This window comes from Camelus ferus, chromosome 1, assembly GCF_009834535.1.
Source record: "Camelus ferus isolate YT-003-E chromosome 1, BCGSAC_Cfer_1.0, whole genome shotgun sequence".
NCBI lineage: Eukaryota > Metazoa > Chordata > Mammalia > Artiodactyla > Camelidae > Camelus > Camelus ferus.
In genome coordinates this window covers 105,852,291-105,879,312 of record NC_045696.1, presented here as the reverse complement: position 1 = coordinate 105,879,312, position 27,022 = coordinate 105,852,291, and the positions used below count along the sequence as shown (strand labels likewise).

At 37.2% G+C, this 27,022-nt stretch overlaps 2 protein-coding genes across 3 annotated transcripts in view; one reads left to right on the top strand and one right to left on the bottom strand.

Annotated features, from left to right (window-relative positions):
- PIK3CB (phosphatidylinositol-4,5-bisphosphate 3-kinase catalytic subunit beta) overlaps positions 1-26,437 on the bottom strand; it is a 149,484-nt gene extending 123,047 nt beyond the window's left edge. The window contains exon 1 of one of the 2 annotated variants that reach the window (XM_032487583.1): positions 26,299-26,437. The gene's annotated coding sequence lies outside the window, so the exon portion shown is untranslated. Of the gene's footprint in view, positions 1-25,915; positions 25,945-26,298 lie in introns of those variants that run through there. The other variant, XM_032487592.1, reaches the window with a different exon arrangement.
- LOC116665094 (collagen alpha-1(I) chain-like) lies at positions 19,112-26,712 on the top strand. Its single transcript, XM_032484389.1, has 2 exons — positions 19,112-19,212; positions 25,872-26,712. The coding sequence occupies exons 1-2, from the start codon at positions 19,112-19,114 to the stop codon at positions 26,710-26,712; spliced, it is 942 nt and encodes a 313-aa protein (XP_032340280.1).
- Positions 26,713-27,022: the final 310 nt, after the last annotated feature.

Here is a 27,022-nt window from a genome sequence, read left to right as displayed (position 1 = left end):
AGAGTTTTTGCAAGACCAGGTTCTCAGAACATTGAAAGATTACCATTAAATAAAAAACCAGGTATCCCAAGTTAATGAATTTGGCACTTTTCTATGTATGGAAAGATATAAGAGTCTGGGCTCATTAAAATCATTCCTTTGCTATGCACCTTAGCCATCTACGGCCAGTATCCTGTTCTTTCCCATCCTGAGTCCTCTCAGAGTACAACCTTGGGGGTGGCTGCAGTGGCTTGATGGCTGTAACATCCTTCATTCACAGATACGGTAGGCAACAGTTTTCATTCACAATTATGTTCACTAAATTTCACTATATTCTCATTTTTATTTATTTTTGTTACCTATTCAAAAGCTTTATATGGCCTTTAAACTAGGTGGATACAACAATGTTTATTATTTTCATTTGATATGCTCACCAACTGTTAAGAATGTCTATAAAATATGCTAAAATATGGTCATTAAAGGCAAGTTACACAATTCCTTAAGAATTCTTAATTTCTCCAATTTCTTTTCTGTTTGTATGTTTTTTGAGGGGGGAGGGGCTAACTAGGTTTGTTTGTTTGTTTGTTTGTTTAATGGAGGTACTGGGGATTGAACCCAGGACTTTGTGCATGCTAGGCATGCAGTCTACGACTGAGCTATACGCTGCCCCTGCAATTTCTTTCCTAGCATACTTTGAGCATCAGCCTTTAGAAAACTCAGTAAGTATTAAAATCAGCATTAGGAAGTCCTCTTCCCATTTCAAAAGGATTCTTCCCCTTACAAAAAGAATCAGGATTTCCTTAATTAGATCAGCAGGGCAACAGTTTCTATAAAGACTAAGAGATAGGTATGTTAACACACAATAATAAACACATCAGTGGTTTGTTTATAAAATCTAGAATGATTTTTCAGACTTGAACCATCACTGTTACATACATTTAGCCACATGATAACTATACATGCTCAGCAGAAAGGAGTCCCAGGAATGACTGAGTTGACACATTACATTAAGCAGAGGTACATTAAGAGGGGGGATAAAATAACAAAACAGCAACGTGCAGAAAAATGTTAAGCATATGCTATCTTTTTGTAAAAAAAAAAAAAAAGGAAGGGGGCTATATAAATACATACATACTTAGGAAAAGTGCATTTGTAATCATTGGTTGCTTCAGAGAATGCAAACTAGGTGGCTAGGAGACAGGTAGAAAGGAGACTTCACTGTATGTTCTGTTTCCTTTTGAATTTTGAATCACAGGAGTGTACTACTTGTTCAAAAAACAAGTTTAAAAACCTAAACCCAGTATCTGGAGGCACCTAATTCCTGTACTTACCTCACCTGCTAGCATTTTCAATCCCCTTCTACCAAGCGGATCTTTTACCTCTGAATCCAAAAACACACACCTCACTTGTCCCAACCTTTTTTTCTTTTCCTTATCAGCCAAGATTATCTCCATTTGTCTCTCCCCACTAGCTCCCTTACTGCCTACAATCCAGGGTTTCCCCCAATTAAGAAAGTTTTATTACCAAGTCCTTCAAGACTGGCTTCCAGGATGTCTTCCCTCAGTAGTCCAGCTCACAGTGACCTTGGGCTACTCATAATTTTAGGGATTTTAAAAACACAATTAAACCTAACACTATATGTTGTTTCATAATGTTGATTATTTTATTGTATATGTCTTGTACCCTCAATCAGAGTAAAAGCTGGGAAAAGATGGATTTATTTTCTCCATGTGACACATGATATTTCAATTCTGACATCATTAGAACTTTCTATTCACCCTTAAAAAAATTCTAAAATTTCATTTCACCATTTCTTTTTCTAACTATGAAACTTACGACTGGTATGTATGTCCCATCCAAGTAATTAAAGGGAGAAAAACAGCCAAAACATATTACCTATTCAAACAGTAAAAATCTCTCACTTAAAAAAAGCCCAAAAAGCTATTTCTGATGTAAAATGCAAAACTATGAAAACTCTAGGAGAAACTCTAGGTGAGCTTGGGTTTGACTATGAGTTTTCTAGACAACATCAAAAGCACAGTCCATGGGGGAGAAAAATGGTAAGTTGGACTGTATTAAAACTAAAAACTTCTGTGAAAGACACTTAAGAAAACCAAAAGCCAGGTTTCTTACCACTGCAGTGGGACAGTTAAGCAACAAGAGGCTACAACAGTTTAGAGTTGAAAACATCAGTAGAAACTCATGTTTAGTTTAACACAGAGATGGTTAAAAATAGAAATATTTATAGAAATTGTATACTCACAGTTTACTTATATTCACATATTTCCTTGCTCTGTCAGCCAAGAAGGCCTAGCAGCAATGACACCCTAGTAGTAATAAGCACATTTTAATGCCCAGATCTTAGTTTCTAAATACCATCCTCCAGGAAAAGGAACCAGGGCCCCTTGGAGAAATGACTGATCCTAGGAGTAGGGTAGGAAATAAACAAGATAAACCCCGAACATCTTGTGGTATGAGAAAGTAAGAAAGTGCTAAAGCAACAACAGCAACAACACCACCACCACCAGGTATGTCAAAAGGACACAGGAGCCAACTGAAAAACCTCCCAGTGGCCAAAGCTGGAACATTTTGAACAACAAAATAAAGAAAGTAGTATTGGATTATAACCTATAGTATAAAATACATTACCAGAAGTCCATACTGATATAAATGACTAAATAAACAAATAAATGGGGGGTGGGGTGGCATAAAGCCCATACAGGAGAATTTCAAGTAATTTATGTAGATACTACCCCATCAAAGAAATGGAGCACAACTTCCCTCTCCTTAAGTGTGGGCTGCACATAGTGCCTTCCATTCAAAGAGTAGAACATGAAAGGGAGCAGAAAATAGTAACTTTACAATGGCAAAACCCGACAACCACCCAGCCAGCTGATCACAGTCAACATCAACAATGGTAAGTCATGTTGATAGTATATGATAAAAAATGGCACTTTTATCTCTGTGGTCTTCCTCCCAAAAATCCATAACTCCACTCTAATCATGTTTTTTAAAAAAATAATCAGAGAAATCCAAATGAAGGACGCTGTGCAAAAATATATGACCAGTATTCCTCACAACTCTCAAGGCCTTCAAAAATAAAGTATGTCTAAGAAACTGTTACAGCTAATAGGCCTTTTAAGGAAATATAAGTAACTAAATGCAATGTGGTACCCTGGATGGAATCCAAGAACAGAAACAAGACATTAGGTAAAAATTAAAGAAATCTGAATAAAATATGGGCTTTAGTTAATAACAATTTATCAATATGGGTTCATTAAATGTAACAAATATACTACAGTAATGTTAACAGGAAAAACTAGGTATAGAATATATGGGAACTTTGGACTACCTTGTAATTTTTCTGTAAATCTAACACTGTTCTAAAAAAATTTTTTTTGAGAGTTATGTTTTATTTGGCAGACATTTCCAAGGACTCAAATCCCCTTGAGCAGGGATGACAGCCTCCCAGATTGCTCCTAGGGGCAGCTCCCTAAAAAAATTTTTTTAAACTACCTCTGCCTTCAGATTCTCAAACATGCTCATCATTTTGCAATCCAAAATCAAATCTTAGCTTCTCCAGAATTACCCCTTACTTCAAAATTTTTCTCCTAAAATTTACACTTTTGGGAAGGTCTAAATTTATTATCCTTTTCTATACAATTTAACCTTTGCCTTTCAAAGCTTGCTCTTACATTATATATTTATATAAGATATATATATATATACACACACATACACATGAAAGAATTGTTTTTCCTACTTGTTAACTGGAGGAAGTAGAAGTCAGCTTTGCCTTTTTACTGGCCATTAAAAGTTTATCACCATTTAGAAACCATAATAACTGATTCAGGCACACACACACACACACAAGCCCTCAAGGGATGCTAAAATTGGTAAAAGTTGGATGAGTAACAGGATCTTTACTTAGATTCAAAGTATCCTCCCACAAAAATACTTAAAACGACAAAAGCAAAAATTAATGACTTTAGTCTAGACACAGCCACCAGAGGTCCAGAACCAAGCTTCACCAAGCAGTGGGCAGGCACTGGCTCCTCCTGCCAGGAAACCTGCATAAGCTTCCAGTCCAGCTCATTCACCAGGGGCAGATACTAGAAATAAGAAAACAATAATCCCAAAAGCCTGTGGAAGGAATCACAAACACATAGAAAGATAGACGGTATGAGGTAGCAAAGGAGTATCTCCCAGGCCAAGGCACAAGATAAAATCCCAGAAGAAGAAATAAGTGATGAGGAGATAGGTAATTTATCTGAGAAAGAGTTTAGTAATGATAGCCAAGATGTTCAGAGAACTCAAGAGGAGTAAAGATTCACAGAGCCAAGTCTTTAGCAAAGAGTTGGAAAATATACAAAATACCCAGAGATGAAGAATAAAATCACTGAAATGAACAATACACTAGAAGGAACCAAGAGTAGACTAAATGAGGCAGAAGAATAGATCAGTGAGCTAGAAGACAGATTAGTGGAAATCACTACTTCAGAACAGAAAAAAGAAAACAGAATAAAAAGGAATGAGGATAGTTGAAGAGAACTCTGGAACAACATGAAGCACTCTAGCATTCCTATTACAGGGGTCCCAGAAAGAGAAAAGAGAGAGAAGGACCTGAGAAAATTTTGGGAGATGATAACCGAAAACTTCCCCAACTTGGGAAAGAAAACAGTCCCCCAAGTCCTGGAAGTGCAGTGAGTATCACACAGAATCAACCCAAAGAGGAATACACCAAGGCAAATAGTCAAAACCACAATTAAGGATAAGGAGAAAATATTAAAATTAGCAAGAGAAAAGCAACAAATAGCATACAAGGGAACTCCCATAAGGTTATCAGCTGATTTTTCAGCAGAAACTCTACAGGCCAGAAGGGAGTGGCAGGATATACTTAAAGTGATACAAGGGAGAAACTTACAACGAAGAATACTCTACCCAGCAAGGCTCTCATTCAGACTTTATGGAGAAATCAAAAGCTTCACAGATAAACAAAAGCTAAAAGATTTCAGCACCACCAAACCAGCTTTACAACAAATGTTAAAGGACCTTCTCTAGTCATCAAACCATAAGAAAAGAGAACAAAAAGAAGAAAGAGAAAAAAAAGAGACCTACAGAAGATTGTTTTGGCTATTCAAGGTCTTTTTGTAGTTCCTTATAAATTTTGGAATTGTTTATTCTAGTTCTGTGAGGAATGTCGTGAGTATTTTGATGGGGGTTGCACTGGATCTGTGGATTGCTTTCGGTAGTGTGGCCGTTTTGATCGTGTTGATTCTTCCAATCCAAGAGCACAAATCTTTTCATTTCCTTATGTCATTTCAGTTTTCAGAGTGTACGTAACCTCCTTGGTTAAGTTTATTTCTAGGTATTTTGTTGTTTTTGATGTTAACGGGAAATATCTCTGTTGGTTATAAAATTCTGGTTTTAGAAGTGAAAAAAAAAGTGAATGAAGGGCCACAAATGGCAAAGTAGCCTTCTTTTTTTATGGGTGAGCTGTATTCTATTATATATATATATACACATACACACACACACACACATATATATATATATATATGTATATATATATATGCTGCATCTCCATTATATATTCAACTGTTGATGTGCACTTAGGATGCTTCCCTATCTTGGCAATTATAAATAATGTTGCTGTTAATAGCAGGGTGTATGTATGTTTTTGAGTTAATTCTTATTTTGTGCTTGGCTTTATTCCTTTGATAACTATGTAAGTTTAAAAAGCTAAAGCTCTAAACATTCTTAGAAACAATGATGTAACAAACAATATATGTAAATTTTAAAATATATATGCAGTAAAAAAAAAAGATCTATCAAGCCATGAAAGACATGAAGAAACTTAAAAGACATATTACTAAATGAAAGAAGCCAGTCTGAAAAGGCTACAAACTGTACGATTCCAACCAAATGACATTCTGGAAAAGGCACAGCTACAGAAACAATAAAAAGATCATGGTTTCTAGAGGTTTGGGGAGAGGGAGGGAGGAATGAATAGGAAAAAAAAAAATCAATGACTTTAAATGGAGAAATCAGGTCAACATCACTTTAATCAAGAGAGCAAAGTTAAAATGACCAATAATGGAATAAACTTAGCATTCTGTGTATGCTAAGGGATATACAACATCATTTCCATGGTGCTCCTGCCAAAAATGCATAACCTGGGCCTAAACATGAAGAACAAACCCAAATTGACAGACATTCTACAACATAAACTGACCCATACTTTCCAAATATATCAGTTATTAAAGAAAAAAAAAAGAGAAATTGTTCTAGATTAAAAGAAATTAGAGAAACCTGACAAACATATTTACAATGTGATACTGGGCTGGATGGCGATAGGTTGAAGAATATAATTAATACAGCTGGAACAGTAAGAATATGGATTATAAATAATACTGTTTTATCAGTTAAATTTCCTAAATTCCATAAGCATACTATGGTTATGTAAGAGAATATCTACTGATATGTGCAACAACTTCAATGGATCTTCAGGGAATTATCCTGAATGAAAAAAGCCCATTTCAAAGGTTACATACTGAAGGATTTCATTTACACAGCATTCTTAAAATGACAAAATCAGAGAGAAGGAGAATAGATCAGCAATTGCCAGAGGTTAGAAAGGGTGGGAGGGAGGAAGGTAGCTGAGACCACTGAAACGTATGGGAGATTCTTGTGATTTAACTGTTTTATTTTGACTATGGTGGTAATCAAACAAATCTGTACATGTGATAAAACTGCATAAAACTAAATACACATAAATATAAGTGCATGTAAAACTGGTGAAATATGAATAAGGTGGATGGATTGTACCAAAGTCAACTTCCTGGTTTTGATTTTTTTCTATAGTTATGCAAGATGTTACCACTAGGGAAATATGAGTAAAGAGTAACCAGGATTCCTCTAAGTGTACAATTATCTCAAAAAAAAAAAAAAAGTGCCTAAAATGTTAAGATTTTATTTACAAAGCTTCATTGCTGCACCAAAAAAAAAAAAAAAAAAGCCGTCACAATCTCGTAACTGGTAGCCACAGGCAGTTGATTCACCAATCACAGCTATCCACGCTACAGTAAGTCTTACATGAAAACCTAATAACTCTTAAACTTTTATTTGGGTGAAGTCCCCATAGAATTGAAAAGCATTCCTTTTTGGTATGACTACAATGTGAGAGTATGCTACTGTTGTTATTTTTTAGAAGGGGGATATATAAATATTGTATGTATGTATGTATGTATGTATTTGTTTATATAAATTGAGGAAAAACCCATTTTCAAGCACCAGTTGCCTCAGGGAATGAAAACTGGGTGGTTGGGGAAAGGGTGGAAAGATTGGCATTTCTTTAGGTTCACTGTTCCTAAGGCCCAAGGCTTTCTTCAGTTTAACTCAAACATTATCAATTGCCTACTATATGCCAGACACTGTGCTAAATATTTTAGTGCTGGTTTAGATACGGGAATTCCAGAGGTATGAGACGAAATCTTTAGACAATGGTATAGGATACAGAAAAGAGGCTCTTAGTACAACCTAGATGGTCCTGGGGGAAGTACACTTGAGCTGTAAAAGGCTAAATAAAAGTAAAGCTGGTGGGAGGTGGAGCAGAAAGTTTTCTCAATATGGATGGATGCTATGCTAAAAGCTGTAAGTATATTAACATATGATGAATTGTTATTATCCCATTTATTCCATTTTACAGATGAGGACATTACAGAGAAAATAGAAAACGTGCTCAAGATCATATGGCTAATAACTTGGAACAGTCTGGTTCCAAACAGTAATATAAAGGTTGAGTCTTTGGTTTCAGTATCTGCCTTGGGGAGACCTGGGTTATTTCACTCCTATCCTTTACTTCTCTCTCCTTAACTCTTTCTCTTCCTTCTTTCTCCTGGCTCTCCAGATTTTCTCCTGCTCATCTTCTTCCCTTGACTCCATCATTATAATGGCCCATCTCTCTTTCTCTGTCTCCACACATAGCTTGCAAACATTGATTTCAAATCTGGCCACTTCAAAACTAGTCAAAACTATAGCAAAAGATTAGAAACAATTTAAATGTCTATTCATATACAAGTAGAGAAAAATTGTGTCATGTTGATACAACAGAATACTAAGCCATGAAAAAGAATAAAGCAGTTCTGAAACTATATATACATAATATCAAATATATTGTTAAGTAATAAGAAAAGACACAAAGAACAATTAGTATGCTATGCTACTATCTGTGAGGGTGGGGTTTATATGTGTGTATATTCATAAGTGCATAGGTTATCTAAGGAACAACACACACACAAATTTAAAAGAGTGATTACCTCCTGAGAGAATTAGGTAGCTGGGAGAAAGAGTAGAAGACTTACATTTCACACACTGTATTCATTTTAAATTTTATATAATATGCATGTACCAACAATTAAAAATAAATATATCTAAATAAAATAGTTAAATAAAAATAGAATTACCATATGACCCAGCGATTCCAATCGTGGGTATACACCTGATAAAAACAAAAACACTAATTTGTAAAGATACATGCACCCCAATGTTCACAGCAGCACTATTTACAATAGCCAGGATATAGAAGCAAACTAAGTATCCATCAACAGACAAATGGAAAAAGAAGATATGATACACACACACACACAATGGAATACTACTCAGCCATAAAAAGAATGAAATCTTGCTATTTGCAACAACATGGATGGACTTGAACAGCATTATGCTAAGTGACGTAAGTCAGAGAAAGGCAAATACTGTATGATATCACTTACACATGGAATCTAAAAAATACAACAAACTAGTGAATATAAAAAAAATAAACAGACTCAGATATACAGAACAAAACTAGGAGTTATCAGTGGGGAGAGGAGTTGAGGGAGAGGCAAGATCGGGTAGGGGACTAAGAAGCACAAACTACCATGTATAAAATAAGCTACAAAGATATATTGTACAGTACAGAGAATATAGCCAATATTTTATAGTAACTATAAATGGAGTATAATCATTAAAAATTGTGAATCACTATATTGTACACTTGTAAGTTATATAATATTGTACATCAACTATACTTTAATTAAAATTAAAAAAAAAATTTTTTAATTAAAAAAAAAATAAAGGCCAGAAGGTGGTAGTCTCCTTAAAGACTATTATTTACTTGCTCAGTAACTACAGGCCTGCCTTCAGTGTGAGTCATGAAATGGTACTAAGGATTCTTGACAGCTTATTCACCCAACCTTGGTGAGCAGACAGTGCACTGACATGGGACGAAAATATGACTAATACTACAGAACATTAAGTACGCACAAACTCTTTTTTAAAAATAATCTTCTGAACAAGATCTCAACCACAGAGTTCTTATTTCCTGATTTTCAGTATTATTTTAAAGTAAGGTTGCTGGAGAAGAGCTTTGCTACAGAGAGCATAAACTAATCCTTGCAGGCAACCATCAATATACTGAACCAAAATACACAACCAGGTAAAAAGTTGATGCAGGAAGAGGAAATGAAGATTCTACTAAGCTAGTGATCCAATTTAAATCCTGGTGCTGGGAGAACGTACATTAAAACTCATTACTTAAAGTACTGAGCCAGCATGTACAGGAAGTAAAAAGTAGTGGGCATATTATATCTAGAAGGGGAGACAAGCATATTAACCCACAAAACTATTAAATAACTCAGCATAAGTCAAGATCAGAACTTGTATTTAGTGATTCCATTTAACCAGGGGACAAAATCATGGGGCTCCTGACTCTGTGGAGTCCATTACCAACTGCCTCAGGCCTGCACACAACCATCCAGCCATCTTCTCCATCTTGGAATTCTCTTGCTCAAAACCTGAAATGCTCCCCAACTATCTAAAATTTAACTCCTTTGCCTGGCAGTCAAGTGTAAACAATGGACTAACATGATCAAGTTTATGTTTCAGCCAATCTGTTAATTGTTTAACCTTGGGAAAGTTCCCTTAACTTTCATTTTCTTATTTGTAAAATGGGACGGTTAAATTACCTGATCTTCAAAGTCCATTTCAGGTATAATTCCACTTGGTCAAGCAACTCTGTACCTCACAACCCCTCAGCTTTTGTTCTGGTCAAACAACTCTCCAAGCTTCTTCCTACAGGGTCCTATACAGACCCTGCCTCTCTCTTGGACTCATCCTACACATCCCTTATTCTACACACCTCTCCCACTCAACTCTCCTCTCAAGCCAAATCCGGCCTCCGTTCAGTTACTCCAAGATGCCAGGCTCCCTGCCACCAAAGTTTTCCCATGTGCTGCACCACCACATCCCACCTATCCTTAGGTTCTCAGTCATTTCAGACCCAATGCTTTTTAAAAATAACAAAAATTTCACAGCATCCCTTTATCATTCTGAAATATAACTTACAGATAACACAAATTAAACATAATTTTAAATAATTACATATATGTATATTTTAAGTAGAGTCCTAAGTATTATAAAGGAGAAATAAAAGGAACATAATTTAGTACAAAATAATATGTATGTTAATGGTAAATGTCCTGGTACAAACGACTATTTGATCATTCAGTCAATATGCATGAAAATATAACTGATTTATAAAGATAACAAAAACTAGGAATCAAGAAACCTGAGTTCCAGTACCAGCTTTGCCAGTAAGAAGCCTAAAATCACTTCTAAATTTTTAAAAAATTCTTTAAAGTCACTTCACCTATCTGGCTCTGAGTTCCAGCCTAGGTGAAGAGAGCAGGCAAGGCTGGCACAGTCCCTTGGTGGTGATCAAGCAGGTGGAACTCTAAGCTTACTTCAACCAGAAAGGCAGCTCAGCTAGGATTTGTTTATATATTGCTGCTAGCATTTGTTTATAGAAGGCTTCCCTGTTACTTCTTAAATGATAAAAGGGGCTGTGACAGTTTTTTATAAAACTAAAGATGCAATTAGGATACAACTCAGCAATTGCACTCTTGGACATTTATTCCAGAGAAATGAAAACTTAAGTTCACACAACTGTTCTTACTTGCTTTATTTGTAACAGTCCAAAACTGGAAACAATCCAAATCTTTCAACAGGTAGGTGAATGGTTAAACAAACTGTGGTTCATCCATCTCACAGAATTCTACTCAGCAATAAAAAGGAACAAACTACTGATACATGCAACGTTTGGATGAATCTTCAGGGAATTATGCCAAGTGAAAAAAGTCAATCTCAACAGGTTATATAGTGAATGATTCCATTTATACAGAGACCCAAGTAGGGGGTGGAAGGTAGAAGGGGGGTGATAGAAGTAGGCGTGGTTATAAACATGCAACACAAGGGATCCTTGTGGTGCTGGAAATGTTCAGTATCTTGACTGCGGTGGAGGGGTGGTGGAGGATACAGCTCAGTGGTAGAGCACATGCTTAGCGTCACGAGGTCCTGGGTTCAATTCCCAGTACCTCCTCTAAAAATGAAGAAATAAGTCTAAAAAAAACCACACAAGTGATAAAATTGTGTAGAATTTATTACACACACATATACAAGTGAAACTGGAGAAATGTGAATAATGTTAGTAGATTGTATAAATGTCAATATCCTGGTTATGATAATATACTGTAGTTCTACAGATGTTACCACTGGAGGAAACCCTGTCAAGTATATAATCTCTCTGTATTATTTCTTACAACTGCATATGAATCTACAATTACCTCAGTTAAAAAATAAAGTTTGAAAAACTAAATTGATGTGCCCAGAGGCTACCTAAAGCTAGAACGTAGACATTTGACAGTCCCCCGTTCTTTTCAAACTGTCAGTAATATTGAATTAATGGGGTTCCTCCAATTGTAGCAATCTAATACTTTCCTAAAATACAATAAAAAGAATTAATAGAAAAATAAAGACAAAATACAAAATACAAACCCACATTTTCCTATTATGAACTTTTGATTTCTGTAAGCTATCACAGTGGGTATGGCAATCGGCACTGGGATCACACTTTTGAGTAGTGATGCATTAAGACAACTAAGCCTACTCATGAATTAATACCACAACAGTTCTATCTCCTGAAAATTCAACATAGACATCATCTGATGAAAAAGATATCCACATTCTTGAAAAAGGTCTTAAAATATTCATACGGGGAAAAAAAGCCTCCTATCTATTCATGAAAAAGCCCATCAGAGCCAAAAACAAACAAAACACTTCAGGAATCAATTTCTTTATAAAAGAGAACAAATAAGAGTTAATTATGCTTTAGATACCTGACAGATTAACAGAAATCATTATTTAAAATATAGATGCTGCAAAATAGCTGAGATTCAAGTAAGGCAACTCAAGGTGTTCTGTGAAACTTTTTGTGGGAGACTAGTCTCGACTGGGTTCCAGAACAGGAGTGTTCTAAATATGAAACTGTCTCATTTTGGACACTCTAATTCTACATCTATCTTCCTTCTTAATTTAGGTTCAAGTGTAGATATTATAGACAGTATTTTTAGCTCAAACAAATAATAATAGGAGAGACACTGCTTTAGGAAAGATCTTTGGTGTTCTCTTTACTTGCTGCAAGTAATAAATCCTTCTCCCAAGAAAAACAAATAAATAAATAATAGAGGTTAAGAAAAAAATATGAAAAGTTAAACCTAAGATTAATTCCCAAGTGTCATACTCCGTTTAAAATAAAACTCTTGCCAGTGATACCAAAGAAGAGCTCACTCTTTGCCTCACTCTTCCAATACTCTAAGAAATTTATAAATACATAGCAAAGTGTTCACAATCAAGTGATACACAGAACACCAAGGGCATAGATTATCTGATTAATAGCCTTAATATTTAGCAAAACACATTGGTGAAACAGAAAAAGGAAAAATTTTTTCAGCAATGAAAAAGGAAGTACAGATACATACAGTATGGATGAACCTTGAAAACATTATGCTAAATAAAAGAAGCCATTCAAAAAGACTGCATATCATATGATTCCATTTATATGACATGTCCAGAATAGGCAAATCTACACAGACACAAAGTAGATTAGTCATTGCATAGGGCTGGGAGCAGGGATGGGATTGGAAAATGAGTTTCTTTTTGAAGTGATGCAATTTTTCTAAAATAGATTTTGGTAGGTTTGCACTACTCCGAACGTACCAAAAAAAAAAACCAAAACCCACTGAAATGTGCAATTTTTAAATTTTTTTATTTGGCGGGAAGGGGGGGATTAGGTTGGTTGGTTTGTTTGTTTGTTTTAATGGAAGTACTGGGTATTGAACCCAGAACCTCATTCATGCTAAGCATGAATTCTACCAATAAGCTATACCCTCCTTCCTGAAATGTACATTTTAAATGGATGAACTGTCTTTAAATGGATAAATTGTATGATATGTGAATATATATCAATAAATTTGTTGCCAAAATATGGGGGAGAGGGAAGGAAACAGCAATAGATTCCACAGACAGTAGGCAATAAATGCTTACTAAATATATAACAAAAAATAAGAAATAAAGTGAAAGGATTAAATGCTTATATAGAAAAAGTACAGAGTTTTTCCACATATACCTTGTGTCTGAGATGCAAAAGCAAAATTGAATCAAGTCTATTGAGTACAGAAATGGATGAAGGAAGAAATTATTGGTCTCAGAGTATCTTACGCAGATCCACCAAAGAGCTATGCATATCGTATCTATAGGTCAGGGCCACCTATCACTCATGGTACAATATGCATCATTTTCCCTTTCCCTACATAATTCCAACCTCTGCTAATTATTTATGTAATTTAAAAGAAGAGAATATGATACTTACACAATAGTGAGTGGAAGAATAGCATATATACCCGTATATATTTGAAAAAGCAAAAAGCTCCCTGAAGGGCATATGAGAAATTGCTAGCTTTGGTTGCCTACAGGGAAGAGAACTACATGGCTGGAGGAAGTCTTCATTCAGTACTTTCAAATTCTGAAGTAGTATTTATCATGTAACAAAAAAAGTTAAATTCAAAAAATATCCTTCAATAGGTCTGACGGCCCTCCAGCTTGACACAGATCCATCAAGCAACTACTTTATATCCGGTTAAAAAACCTGCCTAAAACCGTGTGATGGCACTGGCATCTATTCTCCTATCTCCATCTTCTCACCAAAGAGAGTGAAACTCTATATAAGTGGAAACACAGAACACTGGCAATACTCATCCTGAACAGTAAAAAGAGACCCAAGAGACCCAGTTTCCTAGTCTAGCAACTAAGCGGTACCTAAGTCTCCTCTTAAATTCTGAGACTTTATGAGATAATTAAATGACAATTATTCTATTTCTTCAACCACATTTGTGTCTCTAGGCTTTCCCTGTTCACATTAGCCCCTTACCAATTTGATTAGATTTCAAAGAATCTCTTTAAGGAAAAAGTCTGTGTAGCACATATCTGAACACATAACAGGTTTTTGAAAAATATACGTTAAATTGAAAAGTGATAACTGACCTGGTAAACTTCAATCATATGTAAAAGAGATACTTAGGGAAAATGGAAAATGATCCCATTTGAAATAAATTATGAAAAGGTATGTATGAAAAGGTACAGAGAAAGGTATGCAGGCTGAGTGTAACAGTAATTATCTCTGAAGAGGGCAATGGGAAAGGGAGAACAGAGGTTGTGAATAGAAAGATCTGAAAGGGGACTTTCACTTTCTGTTGTATTTTCCTTCTTTATCTGAATTTTACAACTAGCATATGGTTACTGAATAACTAGGGATATCTCAGGAAAGGTGAAAATGTACCTAAAAGCTAATTCCCATTAACTTTAAAAAAAAATAAAATCTGAAAATAACAGGAGTGTTACCTTTTTCTAAAAGAAAAGCAGTCTTTTTCCTAACAGAATTAGTCAAAATTTGAACCTCTTACATACTACATACACATATGTACATACACATAGCCCTTTTAAACAAAATTAAGGAAGCTTTCCTGTTCCTTCTGCTTCTAGTCCTCCTAGAAACCCAGTAACTCCCAAAATGTTCAATATCTCTCAAATGCAAATTTCCCGTTCTCACCCACTGTCATAGTTAAGCATCCTGCCCTGCTCTTCTAGACTACGAATTTTAATATCTCCCCTCCCTGTCTCCCTATCTTTGGGGAACCCTTCCAAGTTTGTCCTCAGATCATAGAAGTATATTTTATAATTCTACTCCAAGGATCTTGGGTTACTTGCACAAAGGCAATCAAGAGGACAGCTGAGCAATCTCTGAATAATGTTATGATCAGAGGCAACCAAATTAATATTCTTGATAGCAGCCTTTCCCCCAGAGGGACAGCAACAAGCCATCAACGACACCATGCAAGATTTCCAAGTCATCAGGCAATGTAGTAAAGGCTGAATTTAGTTTTAAAAAAGGTAGATTAAGGTGACAGCATATAACATAGAAAAGAATACACAAAAGTAGAACCAATGTAAGCTGAAAATGGTCTGTTTATAGCAAAGCAAGAGTCTGTATAGTCAAATGGAGTTTCAATTCCAGCTTCACCACTCACAAATTTTGTGACCTTGGGTAAACAATCCATCTTTTAAAAACCAAGTTTACTGATATGTAAACTGGAAATGACCCTACCAGAGACTTTTTAAAGGAATAAGATAAAATGCATTCAAAGGATTTAGCAAAATGCCTGTTATATTATAAGCATTTCATAAACTTTGGCTATCATATACCTAACACAGGGTCATACACAAAGTGTGAACTCAACAAATACTACTTCACATTCATTGTTAAAGTCCCTGCTCAAAATCACATAGTGACAGGTAAGTTGGAAAGCTAAGATCACTCATTTTTGTTTTGTTTTGTTTCTGATGCTAAGCCCAGAGCTATTTTTACAATATAAAAACTTCCAGTAGTGAGAAGGTGGTGGAGGCTTAGATTTCAATCAAAAATGAATGCATGTGAATAGAGACCTCTGTCTTACCTACCTATGCGTTAACTGTACAAGTATAATACTTATCAGTGTAGAAGACAGAAAAATACAATTTTCTTAGGTTTTAATGATACTTAAACTAAACATTATAGAGTCCACTGTGTTTAATTTTGCAATACCTTATAATTATGTAATAGTGTCATTTTAAATAATCTGGGTTTCTCTTAAAAGTAAAGTATTTCACCATGTAAACATCAAAACTGCTACTTTTTAAGATTTTGAGATTACATTTTAAGGCAAACATTTTCCATTACTGACACTGTCAATGATATATGAAGACTTCAAAAGGATTGGGCTCCTTAAAAATATTTTCCTTTACTGAAATCAGATCCCAACCTAACTAGATGTATGCAGTCAGTGTAAATCTTCTCTTAAGTTATTGTAATAGTTCATTTTCAAAATGGATAGTACTTCAATGGCTTTAGATCTCCACACCCACCCAGTAATGAAGAAATAATGCTGTAACTTTGAAACTACACAGTCCTCAAATAAAGAAACCGTTGCTTATAAATAAATTCAAAACTAGTGGTTAGCTCAAAATTATTATGGAACTTACAAGATAGGATTTTCTTATTCTAAGTGTTTTCTTTTTATTTTGTAAAATAATACATAGTTTGGGAAGTATTGTTAAAGGAGAACTAGTTAACTAAAATAACATTTGCAAGTCACTGAGTTAGCAAGTCACTCAGTGAAAATTATCATTAGAAAAATTTCAGACTACTAAGAGGGAAAAGCGACCCACTTGCCCCAAATAAGTCCACTCACAGCTTGTCTACAGGAAGAGGCACACTCGTTAAGAGCCCAACTCTCAGCAGAAAAGAAGATGGTCACAAATCCCCACTTGCAGAATCGGATGCACTGTCATAATGGCTTAATGGCGCCACAACCAGAAACCTGCCTGAAACCAGTTACCTAGGCTCCAAAGTTACACAGAAAACCACTACTGTGGCCTATGTATGTCCTTCTGTCTGAGTACTACTAATGGTAGATGTAATATTAATGCTCACATTCCTTTCTCATATTAATATGAAAAAAAAGACCAAATGGTATAAATGCTTCTCTATTCTTTTTTTTTTTTTGGTATTTTTTTTTTGTTCTATTCATTTTTTTAAGTTAAAGGATTAAAAACTGTAGTTCACTGGTTCACTTATTCAACAGTAAATTTATGTCTACCTTCCTTTATTCCCAATGCTTTAGGATCAAGCTTAGCAAACATGTTTTAATACACCACCCAAACAAATTACCTGAGCAGAAGAGGGAACAAATACTTTGTGTTTTCTTATTTGAAAACTGTAAAGATGATCTACACAAGCTGACTACAACCTCTAACTATGCAAGGTCATACACACATTAAGCATTTTCGTTACTTGCATATATATGACAAACCACAAAACCACAGTCTAATTGTAACACCAAGGGAAAAGGAAAAGCTTATCTTACATCCAAAACAAAGGCATACTATATCATGTAACTAATTCATTGTTTAACTCTTAACTCTTATCCATATAACCGGACTATATACATAGAAACTTGTTTAGGAGTAGTGAGTGAAAGACAGTTAATGGTTAAATGACTGGAAAATTGCTTCCTTTTGATATCATTAGTACCTTCATTACAAGTTTGTTATGAACCTAAAATGAATAATATGGAAAAAATGCTTAGCATAACCTGACATACAGGTGAGCATTCAATAATGTTATCTATGATCATAGTCTAATTCTATATAGTAAGTCTCAGAGGAGTTTTTCTAATATGCTATATTGACAGCCACAGCTTTAATTGACTTTATATATATTCTTTGAAAAATTTATATATTTTTATGTAAAAGCAGGTAACAATATACAGAATACATATAGTTAAAGAAATCATTGGTTAAAAAATAACTGCCTAGGGCTCTAGGAGAAGATAATGAATTCTTCACAAGTTAAAGGTAAAAAGTACTTATTGCGGGTTGGTATGGCATATACAGTTCTCTATCTCACACACACACACAGAGTAGACACTCCCTGTAGGCAGAATAAAAACCTGAAACACAGAAGCCTCTCAGTTAGTTACAAAACAGCTTAATAATTTAATAATGGAATGGTGAGTGAAGTACATCAAAAGTTAAAACTAATGATTTCCAATGAAAATGTGAAATTTCCACAACCAACAAAAGATCAAAAATGAAATAATTATAATTGATTACAACGTTGTCCAAAACCAACAACTGTCTTCTCCTACGGATGTTTCCTTAGGCTCACAGTGCAAAAAAAAAGCACGTTAAGAGAATTCCAGCTGGTTCTCCCCAGGACATGCCTCCAGTAATTAACTGTAATGAATTTTAATTAGAGGAATGATGTCTACATAACTGATAAATATGGAACCTAACTTATGAAAATATACAACTGCAGAGATAAGTTCTAGATAAATCTTTGTTCAGTAACATAAAGGTAGCAAATTGTAATGATTTATAAAGTTAGAGGAAAACATCCATTTTAATAATGTCTAAATGTAAGACCTACACCAAATCAGTAGTTCAAGAATAAGCAATTTTAAATGACCATACTTCAACTATTTAATAGAAATTAACTACTGTGTAACTAAACTACATGTAAGTAACTTGCTGGAGACAGTAATTAGTGGCCTGGCTACAAAAACTGAGCACCTCTATTTCAAATAGCAGGTCTTCAGTTTAATTCCTGTGAAAATGGTCAACAGTTTAAATGATTAAATAAATATTAAAGAGAATTTCAAATTGCAGTAAACTTATAATTCTGACAATCTGAAATACTCACTTAAATCACAAAAGCTCAATCATTTAAGATAGTAAATTACAAATATCTCAAAAGGGAGTTTGACCTCTTGTTGACAGTCACTTCAAATTTCTTCCAGTGGCTCAGCAGGTAAAGAATTCATGGAATCCAGGTCTTCAAGGTCTAGTAAGCACTGTGGTTAAACCACCCAGTAAACACCAAGTTACGTGGGGCAATGCCTGTAAATTATATAACTCCTTTGACCCCTCCCATATTTTCTTTACTTCCCAACTGCCATTACCTCTAAATAGTAGAAGATAGATATGAAATTGGTAAGCATAATAAATTAATTATTAGAAATGCAAGGGAAAACTATGATCAGGAATGTGGTTAAACTGCAGTTTAAATAAAGCTTCTGGATTACCCATGGATTTCTTTTAATCCACATAATCCTCTTCCTAAAGGCATGGATAATCAGGATCGCATTTCCATTGAAGGCAAATGAGCATTTGCCTGGTGGTCTCCCAAGGAGCCAAAGCAGCAGGAGATAAACTACAGGGCCAGGGATGTGGCAGTCCCTTCCGGGTTTGCAGCAGCAGATTGTGAGCCACTGACCTGTGCTGTAGCCAATACCACAACACAGGGGACTGCCAGATTAATGTTCTTTATTTCAGCAGTAAATACTCCCAAAGGGTCAACTGATAATAACTTCAGGTGACCTATTTTAAATATTCGAGGAAATAAGGAAATAAAACATTCTTGGTGAAGAGGTGAGGGAAAGATAGGTAGATCCTGGAGCCAGGACTCAGAGGAAGGATTTGTACATTTTTTGAGGAAACGAGCGAATTTCTAGATTATTGACAGCTTTAGGCTGGAAACAAGCTGACTGAATAATGGAAAGCTACTTGTGCAATACAACTTAGCTATACAGGTAAACATCCTCCCTTCAATCCTTAAGAAAGTTGAAGAAATTAACACAACTAAGTGCTGGAATAAAATGGATAGGCTAGAACAAAGTGACAATGCTAGAAAGAAAGCAAGGAGAAAAGCTGAGACTTCATAACATAATCATAACAAAATTAATCTCCAGCTTATCCTAGTTTACCTTGCGACTGCCGTAAATACGAATTCCAGGTTTATCAAAGGATGAGAAGGTATGTGATGATTTCATCACAGACTTATCCCTCAAATTTCTCTGATAAATAGTCCCTACTGTAACTTGAAATTATGGGATTTGCCTCACTTGACAGGTTCCAGAAGTTACACAATAATTTTTAATTGAAAATCTTTTAAAACATTTCTCTGGGAGAAGGGAAAGAGCTCAGTGGTAGAACACATCCCCAGTACCTCCATTAAAAAAAAAAAAGAGCCTACTGTTTAAGAGGCACAAGGGACATAGAGAGGAAGCACGTCCTACAGGGACCCTTAATAACCACAGGTGGACAGAGTGCCACAGCTGGTGTGTAGTCAAGAAAAAACAACAACAGTAACAATTGTAATAAACTTAAAAAAAATTTTCTCCATCTAGAAGGTTTACTATTTTATTGCATGTAAATCCATTATGTTGAAGATTGGAATTCGTTCACTTTTATTTCTAAAAGAAATCCAACAATTAGGTTGGTCAATTATCCACTTATTCCAAGTTTCAATATGTTCTATCCATGAGAAATTTTCTCTTTAAAAAACAAGTCCAAGTGTTAAAAATGAAGGGGAGCTTCAGCAAGTGGTGTTGGGAAACCTGGACAGCAGCATGTAAATCAATGAAGTTAGAACACTCCCTCATACCATACACAAAAATAAACTCAAAATGGCTTAAAGACTTAAATACAAGACAAGACACTAAACCTCCTAGAAGAAAACATAGGCAAAACATTCTCTGACATAAATCTTAGCAATGATCTCCTATGGCAGTCTACCCAGGCAATAGAAATAAAGGCAAAAATAAACAAATGGGACCTAATTAAATTTGTAAGCTCTTACACAGCAAAGGAAACCATAAGCAAAACAAAATGACAATCTATGAAATAGAAGAGATATTTACAAATGATGCAACTGACAAAGGTTTAATTTCCAGATATATAAACAGCTCATACCACTTATTAACAAAAAACCCCAACAATCCAATCCAAAAATGGGTAGAAGAACTAAACAAGCAATTCTCCAATGAAGACATATAAATGGCCAATAGGCACATGAAAAAATGCTCAATATCGCTAATTATCAGAGAAATGCAAATGAAAACTACAATGAGGTATCACCTCATACCAGTCAGAATGGCTATTATTCAAAGGTACACAAATGATAAATGCTGGAGTGGGTGTGGAGAAAAGGGAACCCTCCTACACTGTTGGTGGGAATGTAGTTTGGTGCAGCCATTATGGAAAACAGTATGGAGATTCCTCAAAAAACTAAAAATAGACTTACCCTATGATCTAGCAATCCCCCTCCTGGGCATATCTGGAGGGAACTCTAATTTAAAAAGATACATGCACCCCAATGTTCATAGCAGCACTATATACAATAGCCAAGACATGGAAGCAACCTAAATGTCCATTGACAAATGACTGGATAAAGAAGTTGTGGTATATTTATATAATGGAATACTACCCAGCCATTAAAAAGAATAACATAATGCCATTTGCAGCAATATGGATGGATATGGAGATCATCATTCTGAGTGAAATAAGCCAGAAAGAGAGAAAAATACCGTATACCACGCAGATGTGGAATCTGAAAATAAAAAAAGAAAGAAAGAAAAGAAAAAAGAAGACACTAATGAACTTATCTACAAAACAGAAACAGAATCGCAGACATAGTAAATCTTATGGTTACCAAGGGAAAGGGGGTGGGAAGGGACAAATATGTGAGATTGAGATTTGCAAATGATAACCACTATATATAAAAATAGATTAAAAAACAAATTTCTTCTGTATAGCACAGGGAACTATATTCAATATCTTATAACAACCTTTAATAATAAAGAATATGAAAATGAATATATGTATATATATGCATGACTGGGACATTATGCTATATACCAGAAATTGACACATTGTAACTGACTATACTTCAATTTAAAAAAAGGCTAATTGCTTCCCCCCAAAAAATAAAATAATGGAAAAAATGAAGGAGAGGTTGACTGCAAAGGGATAACATGAGGGAATTCTTTGGGGTGTTGGATATTCTGTATACTGCTGGTGGTGGTGGTAGTTACAAGAATCTATGCATGTGTTAAAACTCATAAGAATATACATGAAAAAGTTTCTTTTTTTAAATTTTAAAAATACAATGTCACTCCCCTTTTAAGAAATGCCTTTTCATTACAAAAAAAAAGTCTACTGACTCAGAAAAAGAAAGATCTAAATGAGAGATATGCAATCTGCATTATCAGAGCAACTGGTAGGTAACACACTATACACACCCAACCGTACATCCAATCCCTTTCATTTTTCCTGTCAATTAGAAGCTTGTCACTCAGAATTATTTAACCTGGAGATGATAACATAAAGGCTACCATGGAATGTATGAGACAACAACAACTAAAAACAGAAGTGCACCAGTTTAGAGCCATTCTACAGGGTAAAGCGGGACCCAATGGCTGGAAAAATCCAGAAAGTCAGACTTAGATTATGATAAAGAAGAAAGGTCTTGTCAAGAAAGGATAGCTTCCTCTTACACAAGGTGTTCCAGCAGACATGGGACTACCAAGGGCGCATAGGTACTCCTCAGAAAAACAGCACATAGAAATAAGGGAATGGAAACGGGGCAGAGGGAAAATAATCCAAGTGTCAAAATTTGGAAAGGGGTACAAGAAGTAAAAAGGAGCGAGAAGGGAAATTGCCCCATACAAGCCTGAAATCTATGGTATTCTCCCTAATCTTCCTTTTCTTCTCTTCTACTAAATGTTCAGTGAGTAGTAGTATTCTTCTAGTCTAGGTTTTCCTTCTCCAGTATTTCTTCCTATTACCTACTTTGATGATGAAATACTACAGTGATTTTTTCCATACCCTCTTTGTTCACAAATCTGCTAGATAGTCTTCAATGCTACAGAGACTTGGTCTCAAGCAAGGGGAAAAGCCTAAATTATTCGCCTCTTTCTACAATAACAAAGCTTGCAAGAAAGCAGTTAATAGAAGCCAAATGATAGGGTTTTAGCCCCAAGATATGGTAAGATATGATAACTGAATCAAACGGTCAGAAGATACATACGTAAATGCACATAAGCAAGAGGAGGAGATGGGGGGGTGTATTCAGATTCAGAAAAAATAGTGTAATTGAAATAAAAACACCTGCTCTCTGTCAAAATTCCAACTGCTACTATGTAGGATTTCATATGCAATACTTGATTAAACTGTCACATTCTAGAACCAGTCTCCTCCAGTCAAAACCAAAATTTAATGCCTCTAAAGAACAAAACAAGGCTGGAACGCTCATTTGGTTCCTTACTCACAAAAATACTAATGATCCAGTACACAATGGACAAAATCCATATTTTTGTTATCAAAGGCTTAATGTCTAAGTGTGTAACCTTTTCAGGAGCTATAGTACCTTAACGAAGACTGAGAGAGTAAGGATACTTAATAGAATAACTCTAGGCCCTGTGACTACTTTCTCATTTGCACAAATCTGGGACCAAAAAAAGAGCCAAATGTGTTCAGTACATATTACACTTGGAATCAGAAGATTTCATAACCTATTTCATTCACACATGTGTTCATTCAGCACTAGTTAAATGTCCAGACATCATTCTAGTTATTGAGAATACCCCAAGGAAGACAGGTTCCTGACATCAAAGAGCTTATAGTATGTTGGAGGGAAAAGACCATAAACAAGTGAACAAGAAAAATAAACAAGATAATTAGCTGATAATGCAGGTAAAGAGTTTGGATTTATTTCTTAGTGTGACAAGAAGCCACTGGAGCCGGGAAAGTAAGTGAAGATCACTCTGACTGCTGTTTGAAAACGGACTGCAGGAGCGCAAGACCAAAGGCAAGGAGACCAGTTAGGAAGATACTACCCAGGAAGAACTGGCATGGGGGCAATAAAAACAAAGTGGAGTAAATATATTCGGGATATATTTTGGAGACAAAATCAACAGGGTTTGCTGAAGTACTGGTTGTGTGTGGGGGTGGGAGAGCAGTGAGGCAAAGGGATGAATTAAGGACGGCCACCAGATTTTTCACTTTGTGGAAGAGAGGGCAGAGGAGTGCTCTTATGAAATGGAGACTGCTGGGGAAGGAACAGTCTCCATGAAGAATGGAAATCAAGAGCTCTACTTTGAACATGTTAAGTTTAAGACAGACAAAGAATGATGATATGCAGGCAGGTAGAAGAAATTTGAAGTTCAGGACTGGAGATAAAAATCTGAGCATCAACAACACAGATAGTATTTAAACCACAGCAAAAGATGAGATCACCAAGAGAGAGTACAGGTAGGAAAAAGTAGAGGTACAGGCTTGGAAGCCCTGAGGCATTAGGATGTTTTGAACTCAGGAAGAGAAGAAAAAGTCAACAAAAGAGATAAAGAGAGTGAAGAGAAGGAAAACCATAAAAGCATAGCACCTGGAAGGTTCCTTTATATAATGTGATTCTCTAATCCATCACCACCCTCGGACACACACTCTCAAATTCTATAGATAAAAAAGGTGAGGCCCAGGAAAACTGGGTGACATCCCCAAAGTCCCAGCTATTTGAGACCCAAGACCAGGCCTAAGATGTAACTCTTTTTTAACGCTTTTTATTATTTTTATTTTTTATTAGATTTGTGGGGGGTAATTAGGTTTATTTGTTTATTGACTGATTGATAGAGGAGGTACCAGGGATTGAACCCAGGACCTTGTGCATGCTAAGCCAGCACTACCACTTGAGCTATACCCTCCCCTCCCTCAGATGTGAATTCTGACCCCTAGCCTTTTCACTGTGGCTAGCAGTGCTTCTCCTGCTGGGTTCGCCAGTTTAAAGTTAGGTAACAGGGAAGATCCTAATTTAGGAAGAACACAATTAAACTACAAGGAAGAACATAATTTAGACTACAAGGTTAATTTTTAATTTTTTCTTTGTATTTTGTTTACATTCACAAAGCAAGTTGGATCAAAAGCCTTTATGGATGAGTCTCTAAGAAAACCACCAAATATAGGCAAGAGGTGCAAAATGGCAGCAAATCAAAAACCAACTCAATTTTCTCTATTTCTGAAAAACACCCTGAAGGAAGAAGACCCTCATCAGAATGTGAATCAGAGGGTGTATAACAAACCTTTGGGGGTTTAGTCATTTTTGCTTTAGCGAATACAATTCCAGTTTAAAGCTTAAGATTCTTACTTTGTTCCACAACTGCCTTCTGAAACTGGGTTAAGATCTTTATCCTGACCACCCTCTCCTCTGCTACATTATCATGTTCTGCTTTTACCATATGCATGTTCTGCTTTTACCATGAAAATCTTACAGCATAGCCGAAAAATCCCCAAATGATTAATGAACTGCTGAGAATTCTGACTCGTTGGAGATGATTTTATTAGGAATCATATTTCTAAACATCCATTCAGTGCTTCAAAATAAATACTCATCTAATTTAATCATGATGACTTCACCAGACAGTAACACTGCCCACAATGATGTTTACAAAAGCACTTGTCACTCCCTTCGGATGTAGCAATGCAGAAAAAGGAGCCTGTTTCCATATTCTTCTGTGTTTATACTCTGTAACAAGTGACAGAGTTTAAGTGTCACTTAAGATTATTTAAACAGCAAAGCACTTCAAAAGTTTGTGTGTCCCACCATCTTCCATCCTAAGCGAATCCTAAATTCGCTCAGTTTTATTTCAACAGCAATTCCCACTCGGTACCTGAGACATGTACTCAAGGCAGCCTTTGCGAAAAAAGAGACTCCAGGATTCAAGGATGAGACTATAGGATTCTACTTCAGCCACTGTAATATAACAAGCTCCAACATTAAGCACCTCTAGGGGAGGTTATTGCAACATCAAAGCACTTCGGAAACAAATGTGCCCCCCAAAAGTACAGCCGTAGACGGGAATCAGCAATAGCTAGCAAGGGAAGACGCTGCAGCAGAGTTACTCCTAACAGCCTACCATTTACCGAGCATTCGCTATTCGGTCATGCACATCATCTGGTCCTAGCTTCACAATAACCCTACGATGCATGTATTATTCCCATTAACAAATCCGGACACTCTGGCCCAAGGCCCCAGGGCTGTTCAGTGGCGGCGTTGGGATTTGAAAACACGACTATACATACCCCAACAGTCCAGGATCCCCGCCCCTAAAATACACTCTGCGCAAAAAGGCACCTGAGGGTCGGGAGCTCCGCGGTTTCACCACAGACGCAGGGGGCGAGGACGCCGCCTCTCCCCAGACGCTCCTCAGGAACGCGACCCAAAGTGCCGGCAGACCCGGGCGCCCGGCCGCGTCTCTGCCGCCCGGAAGCCGAGGAGCGCCTCTCACCTTGGAGAGCCCCGGGAGGGCCGCAGGCGAGCGAGGCGCCCCCGCGGGCCGGCGGGCCGGTGTCTTCGGCGCCGGCAGGAAGCGCGGCGCGGGCAGCCAAGCAGCCGGCGCCGCAGGCAGTGGCGGGCAAGAGCGCGCCGCCAGCCCGCGCGGGGGCACCTCAGCGGCCCGCCGCGACGGCGCCGCCCCTCAGCCGCGCCGCATCCGGGTCCCGCGCCGCCGTACTCACCTGCCCGGAGCTCCGCCGCCGCCGGCTCCTGGCTCCGAGTGCGCGGTCAGCAACCCAGGCCACAGCGACGGTCCAGCTGCGGCGCCCCCATCCCCGCCTCTCAGTCGCCGCCCCCCTGCCCCGCGCGGCGCTACACCAGCCCGCCGCCGACTGCCATGGCCCACTCCGCCACTGCCGCCGCCGTCGCCGCACCAACCGACGGAGCACGCGCGCGCCGCCGCCGTGCCCGCGTCCGCGCCCCAGCGCGTGCCCGCCTTCCAGCAGCCCTCGCCCCGCCCCGCGCGCCGCTCTGGCCAATCCCCGACCTTCGAGCCAGGTCCTGCTGGGCCCAGCAGGGCCCCGCGGGAAGAGAGGCTGAACCGCCGCCTATTCCTCTCCGGATACTTGCCCGGCCGTGTCGTTGCTGTGCGGTAACTCTTGCTCCTCTTTGTGGCTCCCAGAGGACAAGGGATCAGGAATCCTCAGCAAGCTTCCTTCAGGAGAGACCCACCTCCTGCCCCGGCCTCGTAGCTTCCTCCGAGAGACGCCTGTGTTCCTAGGTTTCCTTGCTGGATTTCTCTCCCCAGTCACTCTCCCCAGTTCTGCACTTTGAACGATTCCTGGCTACAGCATTTTGCTTTTCCCCCTTCTCTGTCACTCCTGTTCTGGGAGTGGGGCTGCTAGGTCTGCTATTCCACAGCTGGCCTTTCTAATCCCTGCACTGGTCATAAAAGCAAAAGTCCAG